The sequence below is a fragment of the Notamacropus eugenii genome, chromosome 3, assembly GCF_028372415.1.
Source record: "Notamacropus eugenii isolate mMacEug1 chromosome 3, mMacEug1.pri_v2, whole genome shotgun sequence".
In the NCBI taxonomy this organism is placed as follows: Eukaryota; Metazoa; Chordata; class Mammalia; order Diprotodontia; family Macropodidae; genus Notamacropus; species Notamacropus eugenii.
Genome location: NC_092874.1, coordinates 170593208 through 170610082, shown reverse-complemented (window position 1 = coordinate 170610082; position 16875 = coordinate 170593208). Strand labels below are relative to the sequence as shown.

The 16875-nt window shown below is 36.5% G+C and overlaps 1 protein-coding gene across 4 annotated transcripts in view; it reads right to left on the bottom strand.

The window, feature by feature from the left end:
* USP6NL (USP6 N-terminal like) overlaps nucleotides 1–16875 on the bottom strand; it is a 203910-nt gene that overhangs the window by 171249 nt on the left and 15786 nt on the right. For all 4 annotated transcript variants that reach the window (XM_072653340.1, XM_072653342.1, XM_072653338.1 and 1 more), the window contains exon 2: nucleotides 12463–12540. In XM_072653340.1, the coding sequence (XP_072509441.1) occupies nucleotides 12463–12466 (4 nt within the window). In that variant the 5' untranslated portion in view covers nucleotides 12467–12540. The remainder of the gene's footprint in view (nucleotides 1–12462; nucleotides 12541–16875) is intronic.

Genomic DNA, 16875 nt, shown 5'->3' with positions numbered 1-16875 from the left:
ACAGATTCAGAGCACAGAAGGAGACATCAGTGTATAAAACCAATGAAGAAATTTGTTTTGCTGACTCTGCATATTTCTCACATAAAATTTGTCTTTTTTTTTTTTTTTACTATGCAGGAGAGCTGTGGTGGGAGAAAGGGAAAAAATTTGTTAATTATTTTTTTTAAATAAAGAGGTTCAGAAGGTACTACAAATGTCAAACACAGCATGCATTTTAAGATGAGGTCATTGTAGTTGTTATTTGTTTCGTTGGGTTACAAAAAACCATTCACAGACTTAGGGTAATCTGCAAATGTCTTGAAAGACAAAACAAAAAACTTTTTAAAAATGCCACAACAGCTGAAAAATATGTGTAGTCCTTTCTGTTCCCGTTCAGTAATTGCCGGAGATCTATCATATCTAACTTTGTAAGTTTTTATAAGAATATTATAAAGCTCTAATCTTTAACTTCTCTTTTAAATTTTTGTCAAGTTTGACTATATCCAAAGCATTACACTGTAGTCCCCTAGCTATTTTAATTTTACTCTCCATTTCTCCTACAATTAAATTTTCTTTTAATTATACATAACATATATATAATGTATACATTATACTATTTAATATATAATATGTTTGATATGTATAATATATACTATACATATATACTACTTGATATATATATATATGGTGTTGATTTTTTTCATTATCTATGGTGTTTCAGTATCTCTCTCTCTCTGTGGCTCCCTCCCTCCCTCCTTTCTTACCTCCACCTTCTTTCTTCCTCTACCCCGTATACCTCAGAACTTCTGAGCTGATGAGATCAACCTGTCTCAATCTCATATTTGCCACTCTTGCTTTTTCTGAGTCTACATTAAGATCAATCTTTATCATTCAAACAAACTTCTTTTGAACATAGTGTTATTATCCTCTTCAATTTAAAAGTGAGTCTATTCCACTCATGTTCACAATGATGACTGCTGATTTCTACCCTTGTATATTCTGGCCTCTATTCATCCCACTCCACCCCTTCTGTACCGCTTTACAAAGGGGAATAAGCTGGTGAAAGAGGAGTGTACATAACATTTATGATTTCCAACTGAAATTGTTTTGGTTGTGCTGCTCTTTTTCATTTCTCCTAGCCCTGCCCTCAATCACGTTTTTACTTTTTTTTTTCATTTCATCCTCTCTTCAGGAGTCACTCTTTAAAGTTATTATGATTAATCTCTCTTCTTAAGCATCTTCTCCCCTCTCCTCTCTCTGTTCCCATCCATTTCCCTGTGAAGTTTGATTTATTTCTACATCAAATTCTATATGTATGAGTGTGTGTTCAACACTCCTCTGTCCATTAAAATGAAAGTGAAGTTTATATTCTACTAGCTCCCCCAACAACTTACTCTGTGTTTGTATATTAGCCTTACATACCTTGAATATATGAGACAGTAATTCCTTCCCTTTCCTCCTCCTTTTCTCCCTAATACATTCAATGTTCTCTTCCATTTTTCTATTTTTAAGCCAAACAAAACCAAATAAAACTATTCTCAAACTTTCAATTTATCTTACGTAACTCCATCAATGATCCTAGAATTCTGGTTCTGAAGGGAGTCTTATTTCTTACTCTCCTATGAGAACGCAAGCATTTCAACACCAATAGATCAATAAACATTTATTAAACACCTACCATATATCAAGACATTGTGCTAAGTGGTATGAATACAAAAGAGGCAAAACACAATTCTCCTTTCAAGGAGCCCACATTCTAATGGAAGAGACAACATGCAAATACATATATACAAACAAGGTACATACAGAATAAACAAGAAATAATTAACAGAGGAAAAGCATTGGAATCAAGAGGGATTGGGAAAGGCTTTCTGTAAAATACAATTAAAATACAATCAGGACTTAAAAGAAGGCAGGAAGTAATCAGGCAGAGTTGAGGAAAAAGAGAATTCAGGAATGAAGGGAGTCAGAGAAAATACCCAAAACTGAGAGAGAGAGTTCATGGAAGAGACAGGAGACCAGGATCACTGGATCAAAAAGTATGTGGTAGGAGAAAGGGTGTAAGAACACTGGAAAGGTAGGAGGAGCTGGGCTATAGAGGAAGAATTTTGTATTTAAGGTGACAGTGAGTCACTAGAGTTTACTGAGTAAGAGAGTGATACGATCAGATCCACACTCTAAGAAAATTTACTTTAGTAACTGAATGGAAGATGGATTGAAATGAAGACTTGGGACACGCTATTGCAATAGTTCAGGTGTGAGGTGATAAAGACCTGTACCAAAGGAGTGACAGTGTTACAGGAGAGAAGGCGTTTGACTGATGTTACAAAGGGGAAATCAACTGACCTTGGCAACAAACTGGAGACATATGGGAAAGTGACAAAGAGTGAGGAGTCAAAGGATAACACTTAAGACTGTGAGCCTGGTAGACTGGGAGGATAGTGTTGCCCTCTGCAATAATAAGAAAGGTAGGTGGGGGGAAGAGAAGGTTTTAAGGGGGAAAGATATTAGTTTTGGGCATATTAAGTTTAAGATGTCTACTGAGCACCCAGTTCCAGATGTATGAAATGCATCTGGAAATACAAGCCGGAGATGAGCACAGAAGTTGGAGCAGGATAAAGTAGCTTAAGAATCTTCAGCTCCGGGATGGTAATTAAGTCCAGGGGAGCTGATAAGATTACCAAGTGATATAATATGGAGGAAGAAGATAAGAGAGTCCAACCCTGTGGGACACCAAAGGTAGAGGGTACCATCTGTATGTGTGTTCATCCTTCACTGCCGAAGAAGACCATGCCATCAGAGAAACAATGACATGACTTGCACTTGACTTTGTTTTGAGTGAGGGAGGGCAGTGCAGGTCACCAGCTTCATTTCTCCTCCAGAGCCATCTGAATCCAGTGACCATCTGGATATTCATCAGGATGACTGGAGATGACCCAGGATGAGGCAATTGGGGTTAAGTGACTTGCCCAAGGTCACACAGCTAGTGAGTGTCAAGTGTCTGAGGTGAGATTTGAACTCAGGTCCTCCTGACTCCTGCACTGGTGCTCTATCTGCACCACCTAGCTGCCCCTGGGGCATGATCTGGACATGGAACTAAAGGAGACTGACATTATATATTATATATGACTAATATCATATAGCCCCATCGAAATATTTCCAGTTGTCTTTTTTTTCCCCTGACCCTGTGTGTTCATTTCAATGTCTCTTCTCAGCTCTTATATTTTCATTAAGAATACCTCAAAGTTCTTCATTCCAAATAAGGTCCATTTTTCTTATAAGATTATACATAATAACAACAGTATTCATAAAGCACTTTAAAGTTTGCAAAGCACTTCACAAATTATCATATTTAAAATTCACAAACTACCCTGGGAGACAGGTGCTCTTATTACCCCAGTTTTACAAAAATAAGGAAACTTGAGGCAAACAGGTTGAATAACTTGCCCAGGATCACAGAGCTAATAAATATATGATGCCAGATTTGTTCTCAGGTCTTCCCACCTTCAGGTCCAGTACTCTATCCACTGTACCTCCCTGTACTTAGTCTATAAGGGCAAGAGATTCTTGGTCGTAAACCTTTATCTTTTGCTTTCCAGAAAATTGTGTTCCAAGATCTCCTCTTCTTTATTGCTGTAGCTACCAACTACAACATATTCAACAAGCAGTCATCAGCCTTTCTTTGAGGACCTTTGATGTAAGAGAACACACATCTTCCAAGGTAATCCATGCCACCTTGGAATTCTGTTCAGTTGTTTTCCAGTCATGTCCAACTCCACATGACCAAATTTGGGGTTTTCTTGGCAAAGATACAGGAATGGTTTGCTATTTTCTTCTTCAGCTCCTTTTACAGATAAGGAAACTCAGACAATCAGGATTACATGACACGCCCGGGATCACACAGTTAGTAAGCCTCTGAGGCCAGATTTGAATTTAGGAAGATGAGGAGTCTTCCTGACTCTAGGTCTTGCACTCTATCTATTGCGCCACTTGGCTGCCCACTTTGGAATAGCTCTGCTAGTTTTTCCTAACATCAAGTTTAATTTTCTTCTGTGTAATTTTGACCTACTGCTTCTACCTCAGCCTTCTGCAATCTATAAGAAGTCTAATTCATCTAGCACATAACATCCTTTCAGATACTTAAAGTCATCTATCACCTCTCCAACTTTCTCTTTTCTAATTTGAACTTCCCCAGTTCCTTCAACTTAGCCTTATGTAGCATGAACTTAAGGACTTTCACCATCTTGAATGCCCTTCTCCAGATATCTTCCAGCTTAGCAATGTTTCTGGTGGGCTTTTTTAAATCTGGTACCCTAAACACAATACCCCAGATGCAGTCTACTGTGCAGAATACAAGAGAATGGTTGGTTCCCAAGTTCTAGACACTATATTTCTCCCTTCTGCAAACATTTAAAAAAGAGTTATCTATGATAAGTTTCATATTTTACTTTATTCCTAATTTCAAGGGCACAATTAAAAAGTATTTTTTAAAAAATTCTGGGTTTTTAATAAAATTTTTCGGTAAAAAAGTCAATAAATTTGTGGTTTGGGATTTAAAGTGAAAAGAATAAACTACGGCAATTTCCTGACCAAAGCTTGAACAGAGAAGTCTTGGATTTGAATCCTGGATCTTCTAATTTGATGGGACCTTATATGACCTTGGGCAAATTGCTTAATCTCTCTGGGCCTCAATTTATTCACTGAAAAAAAAAGATACTGGAATAGATAACCTTTAAGCTCCCTTCTAGCTCTAAATTTGTGCTCCTTCATACTCCTGTAAAACTTCAGACTTCAGGGAAGATAAGAAACTGACAAAGGAAACAATATTTCCCATTTTCCCTGAAAGCATAACACCAAACTTTTTTATAATTTTTTTTTTTTATTATTATTAAATTTATTTATTTAACTTTTAACATTCATTTTCACAAAATTTTGGGTTACAAATTTTCTCCCCTTTTATCCCCTCCCCCCCCAAACACCAAGCATTCTAATTGCCCCTATGACCAATCTGCTCTCTCTTCTATCATCCCTCTCTGCCCTTGTCTCCATCTTCTCTTTTGTCCTGTAGGGGCAGATAGCTTTCTATACCCCTTTACCTGTTTTTCTTATTTCCTAGTGGCAAGAACATTACTCGACAGTTGATCCTAACACTTTGAGTTCCAACTTCTCTTCCTCCCTCCCTCCCCACCCCTTCCCTTTGGAAGGCAAGCAATTCAATATAGGCCATATCTGTGTAGTTTTGCAAATGACTTCCATAATAGTTGTGTTGTATAGGACTAACTATATTTCCCTCCATCCTATCCTGTCCCCCATTACTTCTATTCTCTTTTGATCCTATCCCTCCCCATGAGTGTCGACCTCGAATTGCACTCTCCTCCTCATGCCCTGCCTTCTATCATCCCCCCCACCCTGCTTGTCCCCTTATCCCCCACTTTCCTGTATTGTGAGATAGGTTTTCCTACCAAAATGAGTGTGCACTTTATTCTTTTCTTTAGTGGAATGTGATGAGAGTAGACTTCATGTTTTTCTCTCACCTCCCCTCTTTATCCCTCCACTAATGAGTCTTTTGATTGCCTCTTTTATGAGAGATAATTTGCTCCATTCAATTTCTCCCTTTCTCTTCCCAATATATTTCTCTCTCACTGCTTGATTTCATTTTGTTTTAAAGATATGATCCCATCCTATTCAATTCACTCTGTGCACTCTGTCTCTATGTATGTGAGCGTGTGTGCATGTGTAATCCCACCCAGTACCCAGATACTGAAATGTTTCAAGAGTTACAAATATTGTCTTTCCATGTAGGAATGTAAACAGTTCAGCTTTAGTAAGTCCCTTATGACTTCACTTTGCTGTTCACCTTTTCATGGTTCTCTTCATTCTTGTGTTTGAAAGTCAAATTTTCTTTTCAGCTCTGGTCTTTTCATCAAGAATACTTGAAAATCCTCTATTTCATTGAAAGACCATTTTTTCCCCTGAAGTATTATAGTCAGTTTTGCTGGGTAGGTGATTCTTGGTTTTAGTCCTAGTTCCTTTGACTTCTGGAATATACTGTTCCATGCCCTTCGATCCCTTAATGTAGAGGCTGCTAGATCTTGTGTTATCCTGATTGTATTTCCACAATACTTGAATTGTTTCTTTCTAGCTGCCTGCAGTATTTTCTCCTTGACCTGGGAACTCTGGAATTTGGCCACAATGTTCCTAGGAGTTTCTCTTTTTGGATCTCTTTCAGGCGGTGTTCTGTGGATTCCTTGAATATTTATTTTGCCCTCTGGTTCTAGAACATCAGGGCAGTTTTCCTTGATAATTTCATGAAAGATGATGTCTAGGCTCTTCTTTTGATCATGGCTTTCAGGTAGTCCCATAATTTTTAAATTGTCTCTCCTGGATCTATTTTCCAGGTCTGTTGTTTTTCCAATGAGATATTTCACATTATCTTCCATTTTTCCATTCTTCTCTCTTTGTTCTGTGATTTCTTGGTTTTGCATAAAGTCATTAGCCTCCATCTGTGCCATTCTAATTTTGAAAGAACTATTTTCTTCAGTGAGCTTTTGAATCTCCTTTTCCATTTGGCTAATTCTGCTTTTGAAAGCATTCTTCTCCTCATTGGCTTTTTGAACCTCTTTTGCCAATTGAGTTAGGCTAGTTTTCAAGGTGTTAATTTCTTCAACATTTTTTTGGGTCTCCCTTAGCAGGGAGCTGATCTGCTGTTCATGCTTTGACTTCATGTCTCTCATTTCTCTTCCCAGCTTTTCCTCCACCTCTCTAACTTGATTTTCAAAATTCTTTTTGAGCTCTTCCATGGCCTGAGCCCATTGGGTGGGCTGGGACACAGAAGCCTTGATTTCTGTGTCTTTGCCTGATGGTAAGCATTGTTCTTCCTCATCAGAAAGGAAGGGAGGAAATGCCTGTTCACCAAGAAAGTAACCTTCTATAGTCTTATTTCTTTTCCCTTTTCTGGGCATTTTCCCAGCCAGTGACTTGACCTCTGAATATTTTCCTCACACCCACCTCACCTCCTGATCCTCCCAGCCCGTGTTTGTGGTCTGAGATTCAAATGCTGCTTCCAGCCTCAGGGCTTTTGGCGGGGGCAGGGCTGCTATTCAGTATGAGATTATGTTCTGGTGCTGAGGTCGGGGCAGGGCCACCTCTCAGGCTCAGTTCCCTCAGGGGGTTTATGCACAGACCTTCCGCAATGGATTCAGGCTCCCGCCCGCTTGAGGAGCCCCTGTCTGCAGCCGCCTCTCAGCTTCTACCTCCCGGGGGGGGGGGGGGGCCTGAATTATGGGGGCACCCCACTCCCCTCTCGACCCGCCAAAGAGACTCTCTCACCCACCCCTGTCACCTGTGGGTGGAGGGACTTGTGCGGCCGCTGGAGATCCCGTCCCTGAAGCCTGCTCGGATCTGTTTCTCTCGGTGCCGCAGCCGTGGCCGCAGCAGGTCTGGGCTGGGCTTTGTGTCTGCAGCGCGACGGACCTTTTGCGAGAGGTTTGCAGATCCCTCTGTGGGTGGAGGGACCCGCGTGGCCGCTGGAGATCCTGTCTGTGAAGCCTGCTCGGATCTTTTCCTCTCGGTGCCGCGGCCGCGGCAGGGCTGCACTCAGCTCCCAGTCCCGGCGCCCAGTCCGCTGCGCGAAGGACCCCCCCGCGAGAGGTTTGCAGGTCTCTCTGGAACAGAAATCTCCCTCGCTCCAATGTTCCGTGGCCTCTGGGTGCGGAATTCGCCGTGAGTTACTTCCCTGTAGCCATTCTATGGGTTGTGGGTTCAGAGCTATGTGTATGTGCGTCTTTCTACTCCGCCATCTTGGCTCCGCCCCCCTACAGATGTTTTTCTATAATTTCTAAAGACCAAAAAAGATGGAAGTCTTAGAGTGCTTTTGGAAGGAGGGTGGTGCTATAATTTAATAGCAATTTCATACTTCTTGGAAAGAAGAAGACAGCTACACAATATTGTTTATCACATATATTCATAACATCAAATTCTTTATGCCAAATGTCTCTTTTTATCCTATCCAAAAAATGATATGACACAGCTGTCCACAGGCTCTGTGGAAAATACTGGATCTCATAACCATTTGTAGGAATTGCAAATTGACTGGCTATAAGAACAGACAATTATCATCACTTACTGAGCTGTACTTTCATGTATGTGTGAGAAATGAAAAATATCAAGGAATATATATAAGCTTGTAATTTCAAAATTATTTAGTAATATGAATTTAACATCAATAAAAGGGAGTCAGTACACCAGAATATTAAGTGTATCTTTTAAACATTCTAGCACAGTCAACTATGTAAAAGAATAATATAATTTATTGAGCAATACATTTTGAAATTGATGAGATAAATATCTGATATTAGGTCAAAGGAAACAAGCCATACTGTACTTTCTCCTATTCAATTTCACTGAATACTCAAATCATTGACTCACTATTTCTCTATTCTATTAATATAAATGTTTAAAGATATAAACTTTCTTCCAAGGGATACTCTAGCTATATCTAAAAATTCTGGTAGATTACATCACCTATCATTTTCTTAAATGGTAATTTGTGCTCTGGGGCCAAGCCTGATTCAGGCCAACCTGGTGGGTCAGGCTCAGGATTAGAATCAAATGAAAGATTTCTAAATCATATAACATTTAAGTAAAGAATGTTAACTTAATAGCATGGAAAGGATATTCAGCAAACATACAGTGCTGCTTCAGTTGGACATAGACCCTTTTCACTCTATTTGGAGACCTGCTCTATCAAATAATTCAAATGACAGCAGGAAGTCCATCAAATCTGAGAAGCTCCAGACTTATCATACACTAGATTTTTATATTTAAATGATCAGAAAGTTATGTCAATGGTTCAAATCTTACTTACCTGAACCAATTTAATGAAGCCTCAAAGATGGTTTCATTGTCTTTGGGGGGGGGGGGGGAACCATCTTGCCTAGATTGCACAAATGTTGCTCCTACCCCTATTTGTTCTATGATATCTTATTCTATGATATCTACTCTTTTCAGGATAGCATTATTTAGTCTCTAATTGTGTGTCTTTTGATCATACCTCTTAGGTAGTCATGTCATATTGGATAGAGTAATGGCTTTCAATACTGGAAGTCTTCTAATGCATACTAGTTCAATGGCCCTAGGCATTTTCTCAGTGCTCTCAATTTCTCAGTGCTCTAAGCAGCTCTCTTACAACTTAAAGCTGCAGAGAAAGTTTTCTGGCCTGAAAAACTTTATCCCTGTTATTACTGGTACATTTTTTCTGACCTGCTCTGGTAAGAGGAGTTTCCTCATCTGGAAGTTCCCTATTTCTACAATAGGTACAGTTTCTATCTCTATCCCTATAATTCGTAAAGTTTTCCCTTTTTTTTTTTTTTTCAGTTCTTTATGATCCAGAACATGATCAGATTTTATACAGGTATAACAGAATTTTGAAAAAAAAAAAAAGTATAGTCCTTAATATTCCCATTTAAAATCACTAAAAGTCTCTCATATCTATTTTTTAAATATTGTACTGGCCCCTAATTTCTTTCTCAATTATCTCCTAACTCTGTTAAGTTTGCCTCATTCTTAAAAGATCATGTTTAAGTCAACTACAATTATTGCTTTATGATCTAGATTTTCTCATAATCCAGTCAGCTTTTTCTCTAAATACTTAGATATCATGGCACTGGGTATATATGATTTTAATCCCTATTTTACAGATAAAACAACTGAGCCTCAAAAAGGTTAAATGAACTGCCCATAGTCACATATCTACTAAGTGTCAGAGACAGGATTCAAGTCCTCCCTGACTTCAAGAACAGCAGTCTATCCACTAACATTATATTGCCACATTACAGATGGCAGCAGTTTTCAGCAATAAAAACAGACAATGTCAAGGGAAATCATTTGCTCTCACTGGTAGAAACCATAAATGAAATGGTTGAAATGGTATGAAAGGTGGTCACAAGTTAAGTAAAATTGCTATACACTTACTAGCTATGCGTTTCTTTGCAAATCACTTAATCTCTTAGCGTGTTTCCTTGATTGTAAAAATAGATATGATGATAATAGCACTTATCTGACAAGGCTATTGTGAGGATAAAATGAGATAATATATAAACCATATAGACGTTGACAAGTAACATTTGCTCTCACTGATAGAAACCATCAAATGGAAGATGAAAGGTGGTCATAAGTAAAGTAAAATTATTATACACTTGGTCCAGAAACTTACTACGAGTTCAGAAAAGGATGGTGATTGAGTATAGAGTGCTTTCTGGAATCTGGCTATAAAAGGTAGAAGATACATATGAAAATATAAGGAGGTGGCAAGATTAAGTAAAGGTTTTATAAAGGGAAGACAGATATGAGCACAGACAGAGACAACAACAAAGATCAAAAATGAAAGCAGAAATGATCGAAGTCTTAAATAGCATGGGATGAGATCAAGGGCACAAGTAGCTAGTAGTACAAGGAAAAGAGTATCTTCTTCACAATGTAAAGCAAAAGAGGAGATATGTGGAATAGGAGGGGAAAATGAGGGAGTTTTAAACAAGCCTCTTTCTCAGCAAATTAAGAGGTGAGATCTTTTGCTAAAAATGGAGATTCAAGTCTTGAGAAGACTTGAGAAGAAAAATAAAGTTTATAGTAGCCCCAGTGGGAAGTATGATAGACTCATTCACAAGAAAATAAAAACCTTATCAAACAGAAGTAAGAGCTTAACTGAGATATAGTAACATAGTCGTAGTAGACCCAGTCAGCATAGCTGTATAACTTTCTCCAACAGCAGTCAGCAACACTTAAGATGGCAGAGAGAAAGTGCTTGGTGAAAGCAAAGTAGGGTTGCAGGTTTGCCCAAGCAAACTAACAGTTAAACAAAATATGATAATTTAACTAAGACTATCTATAAAATGCTTGAACCCCATAAAAATGTTTTCTGCCTCTATTACAATTGCATTCCCTTCTTTTGTTTCTTGTATTAATTCAGATGCCCATCTTCACTGTATTTCAATATATTCTATTTGATTCTATTGGAAGGAAGATTAAAAGGGCTTTCTAATTCTATTTGAGGGATGGCCTGGCTTAGCGAACACAGAACTGGCCTTGGAATTAGGAAACCCTGGGTTCAGGTCCCACATTTGCTACAAATTGACTACTCTATCACTTGCAGAATAGCTGAGACTCTCTTTTGGCAGACAGAGCTTCCTCACTGAAGAAAGTTCCCTATATGAATATGTGAAATCATAAGTCCAGTCCCTATTGCTATCTTATATTTAAATTCACTTGTTTGCCAGAATTCTCAAATAATTTTGCCTTGCTTTACTGGAAATGTACCCACAAAAAGTTCATAGCAACAATATTGTTCTAGTCATTAAAGGACTCATAACCTTCAAGGGCTTCACAAAAACAAAGCCTGTGTTTTTAAGCTCTCAAGCTAATAACTAAAACAAAGAGAACTATCGAGCTGAATGACAGCTACATTACAGAACACAAAAATAAACTAAATTTTAAAGTACTTTTAACATAAAAGTCAAATGATGGAATGTTGGCCTTACTCAAGTTCTGATTATTTACATGTCATTTTTACCAGCACATATTTCTTAAGCTATGGTTGGTGTCCTCTTTAAAGTCTAGAAATCTTGGATATTATTCCAAAATACAAAACCAATTTCTAAAAATGGAAAAAAGCTAAATAGATTTTTAAAAAGTTTTTGTGTTCTGCTGAACACATGGAAATTAACATGTGCACATATTAAGTATATATGCACACATGTATATTCTACATGAATATTTTCCCCAAAGACTAGAATCCTAATATCATTTTTCAAATAAAAAAAATTTTGCCAAAACCTTGAGTCATATCTCAACAGAATTTTAAAATTATAGTCAATTCTGAGATGACACAAAAATTCCACAAGATTTAGGGGAAAATATTACTTTCTCTATCCCCAAAAAGGTAGGAAAATATTATCTTTGTCATCATGTAATGTTGTTATTTTATTTCAACAATTAAGATACTACTCCTGTTCAAAGTTAGTGATATGTTGTAATATTAATGTTATGTTATACCTTGATTACACTTAATAAGAAACATCTGATGTAACTCACTAATTTTCATTTTTTCCTACATATTTTTCACCAAAAATCATTTTCCAATAGTTAAGAGAAATATGTTTAAGATAAAGTATTAATGTAATACACGTAGCTGATGAATTAAATTTTCATCACCTTAAATACAAACTTCTCAAAGTATATTAGCAAAATATATATTTTAGATATACTTGTACCTTTTAACAGCGTACTACCTAAAAAGATATCAATCCATCTTAGCTACAAATGAGATCCAATTTACAAGTATATAAAAATCATACTTGAATACAGTATAATAGCCTTACTATTCAAGACAAATTTCCTACTGTCTCACTGCAACTTAATATTTAAGAAAGCTACAACAATAGAGATTCTACTGAGATGTCCAAAATAAAAAAAAAGAACTGTACTTACTCATGACTGGAATTATCTCTTTATGTCATCCAAGTAAGGTATTAAACTAAGATCTTCTGTCTCAAAGGAATACATGTCCTAAACAAGAAAGGAAAGTAGCAACATGTTATTTTCAAAACTCCAATGTTACAATTTTTTCAAATATTCTTTAGTTACATTACTTTAGCACTTAAATTGCATAGTAGAGACACCCTCTACTAATGCAAATCAATTTTCTCCTATGCCATATACACTGCACATTAGTTGCTGTGTATGGAAAAAATAGTCATCATCTAGGTCATTCATTTGATTATAAACCTCTCCAAATTTAGCCAGGCTGGCCTTTGATTAGCAGATTCACAGTCCATCAAATTCTCTCTCCTCAAAACCTTAAGAGGTTGCGAGGATCTGAGAGAATTTGTGCTATACTGCCAAAGCCTTTAAGAACCCAGAGTTACTTCCACCTCAAGATGAAGTAATGGAGGTTCCTGAAATTCAAAGAGTTGAAAAAATAAGTTCACTTCAAAATTAATCTCTATTTCTAAACGAACATTCATCTTCACATTTTAAAACAAAATATTGATTTAACTCTTTAGCCCCATAATATCACAATACAAATAACATTTTCATTCTCCTATACAAGAAAACCACCAAACTAAAAGTTTAGTATCTTTAATTTTTAATTCATCTTCCTCCTCCATCCCAAAATAAGTAAAGCAATAAAACACTCCATCTAGTGTAAATACGAAACATCTCACCTACTGAATCCACTTTGGTTTGATAAAGGGTATTATGGGAAAGGAAAAAGGCTAAAAATAACTTAAAATCTAGAATAAAACTAACTTTCAAATATATTTCAAAGTTTAAAGACTATATAAAAACTCAACAGAACACTCAACTGACACTGTTGATAATACATAATACTATAATTCACAGAGTAATATTTTCATTAAGTTAAATATATCTGATTATTTTTAACTACTCCATTCTTCTAGGTTCCAAATATATTCTAAACAGAAAATCTGATTAAAGAGGAAATTCATGGTATTGGTTCAAATCTTTAATAGTTATTTTTAATATATTTTACACACATGTATTTTTAAACTCTTCCCTGAATTAATAAGTATTTATTTAGTTAATAAATTATGTACCAAGAAGGATCAGGAAGTTTGTTTTGCTTGTGACCTTTTTCTCTTTAGTAAATCTTCCCCTTTAAGTTCCTGCTTTTCTTACTATTTCCCAGTTAATTTGATGTTATTTATACACCAAATTGTGTATGTGTATTCAGCCTTCCTTTGTACAACTCAGATAAGACTAAAGTTCATATGATGCCCGCACTCCCATCCCTTCCTCTGTCAGTATACTCTTCTCTTGCATCTCTCTACTATGAGAAATACCAGATCCACCCATTATTTCCCCTGTCTTAATGTATTCCTCTTTTTTACCTCCTCTTCTCAACACTCTCAGAACAAAACCAATATTCCCCTTGGTCTTCAGTTTTTCTTGTTTAATTCCCTCAATATCCTTTGAAAAAGGTTCTGAAGAGAGACACTTGTTTTCCTTCTCTCCCTATTAGATGGTTACCTTACTATTATATAGACCCTTCCAACTATTAAATAAATTTACCTCCCTTGTTTTGTCTTGATTCTTGTCATTTGCCTTTTACAGTTCCTATACAGCTATAGTTTTGTCATCAGGAATGCTCAAACAGCATCTATTCCCTTGTAGATCTCTTACTTAAATAATGTTTACCATTTTCTTTTCTAAGCTATTTAATCATCTTCCTATTTTTTCCTCAATAGTTTTTATTTTACTTTTTATCTTGTTCCATTTCTTTTAAGATATTCATGCAGTCATAATGGAAAATTCATTTTTTTGTTCTGAGTTTCATTTTGCAGTTGTTAACAGGGTTATTTTCTTGTAGGCTGAAATTTAAGTATTTCTGTATATACAATAATTCTTTAGAGTATTCATTGTCTTTGATTTACCCATCTCTCCAGCCTTAGTCTCTGAATGGGGTTTTATATGAGGCTGCACTCCCTGCTGTGCTTTAGGGTAGGATCATCAGCCCTGCTTGGTCTCATCTTAGGTCACATGGAGTATAGGCTGATCTATTCCAACTGAGCTTTGGCCCCCTGAATTTTTGCATTTCAGAGCACTAGCTCTTCAGGGAATTCTCTGGTATCTCAGGATCTTGGAGCTCCTGGGCATGGGGCTATCCTGGCCTGAGTATTTCAGTGCTTGTGCTGATCACTGTTACTCCGAGTAGTGCTGTACCCCTCCAATTATCCCAAGCCTCTCCTGCAGAGCCCTCCACTCTTGCTGCCTTAGGATACACAGCAACACAGGTTATACATCTCTGACTCCTCTCTGGTCATATTGCGAGGCCACGGTCTTGTCTGCTTATGCTCTGCCTTTTCTAGCAAAATGACTTTTTGTGCATTTGGGGAAGAGAAGAAGTTACTACAGATTTTCATTAAGTCTAACATGATTTTTAACTTTTTGCTGGAGAAGGTATGTAGGAGTTAGACTGCCTGCCTCTACTCAGGCAGCAATCTTGGCCTGTACTGTAATGTATTTTACATTAATAATGAACAAAGGTGTATCTGTAGTTACATCCATCAAGTAATCTTCTTTGATCTTAATATGCACATGAGTGTCTCCTAGCTGGAAGAAATTTTTAAAGCTGCAATTGGCTTTACCAATTCATATCCTTTTTAAAAGATCAACAAATACACAGCAAGTTCTTGTATTCTATGTGCCTTTCAGTAAATTATGTGATTGTCAAGACATAGTCAATCTACCAAGAAGCAATTATTAAGCTTTTATTAAGTGCCAGGCTAAGAACTAGAGACATGAAGATAAAACTGCTCCCCACTTACTTGTTTGTGAATGCCCAATTGCTGTATCTCTCATGCGTATCAATGATGTACACCATAAGCATCTAAACCCAGGATTCATGAACTTACCCGGTTTTTTCTTATGTTTTGATAATTTTACAAGGTGTCCCTGTCAGCTTTAAGAGCTTAAAACTGCATTAAGGCTTCTCAGATACACTGATATTTCAATATTTCAATATAATTTAGTTTCCTTTGAAATCCTTTATTTTTTTATAATGCAAATGCATTAAAAATAAAAAACATTATTCTGAAGTACCCAGAGACTTCCAGTTTGCCCAGAGGGTTCATGAGATTAAAAAAAAAAGGTTAAGTCATGATCTAAATCATTCTTATAAATATTTTATAAAGACCAACTGTAGGATCATTACTATCAACTATGGTGGGGGGGGGGGGTTTCATTCTTTTGAAATCTTCTCCTTGAGATAGATTCTTAAGTAGTTTCAGTGCTTTCAGTGAGTTATCAAAGGCTAGACAAGATAAATGTTAAGTGCTAGTGGTCTCTACAATATTATTAATTCTTCAAGTACTATACCAGAAACAGAATGAGTCTACCTTAAAACCAAGGAATAGCCTAAGAAATGAGAGGCTCATAACTAGTAGTTTGGTCATTAGAAGATGAACTATTTAGCTATGACAATCCATGAAACAAAGAAAAAGAAATAAAGGACCTCATACTTGTGCAGGCTCCTATTCTACTCTCATTAAGAATGGAAGAGTAGCAAATGACAGGGCACTAAAAATTATACCCTTTCAAAGCCACCTTGAAAATATTTGCTTAATCATGAAATGTGAAACCTTTGTGCAATTTTGCTCATCTTTAAAGAGAGGTTGGAATAGATAAACTTTGAGATCTCTCCCAGCTCTAGAGCTATAATTTTATGATCCTATCAGTAATGAATTGACACATTACTGAAAAAAAAAGGTTCACAAATATTGAGTGGCAACTCTACATAGTGGATAAAGACCTGGGCTTAAATCTAAAGTCAAACATTTGTTGACTATAAGATTCTGGACAACTCAAACTCTCTGTACCTTAACTTCCTCACCTATAAAATGAGGAGATTGGATTCAATTACCTTTAAAGTCTAACTTCTAACTCTAAATGTTCTCATCATAAATGAAGCCAAAGACAAAAAGAAGTTGCAAGTGAATGGAAGGTTGAATTATGAGTTCTCCTTGGAGAGGAAAATAAAGGAGTTGTTAATGTTTATTCATCATATGCTCAGAGGAAACAAGGATATTTGTTCCTTGTTTCAAGGAACACATGATCATTTTATCTTACAGAGTTCATAATGAATATAAATAGTAAGAAAATCATGAAGATAATTTACATACCAACATACAATGTAGAGGATGAAGAAGAAATCTATAAAGAACTTGATAAAATAATCCAAATCAAATCAACATATATTTTCATACAAGATGATTTCAGTATAAAAGATAAAATGGCAAAAAAATATATTGGAAATAGAGACTCCAGTTTGTTGGCTACACAGAAGCCTAGTTTTCATGAATAATTTTTCCAGAATAGAAG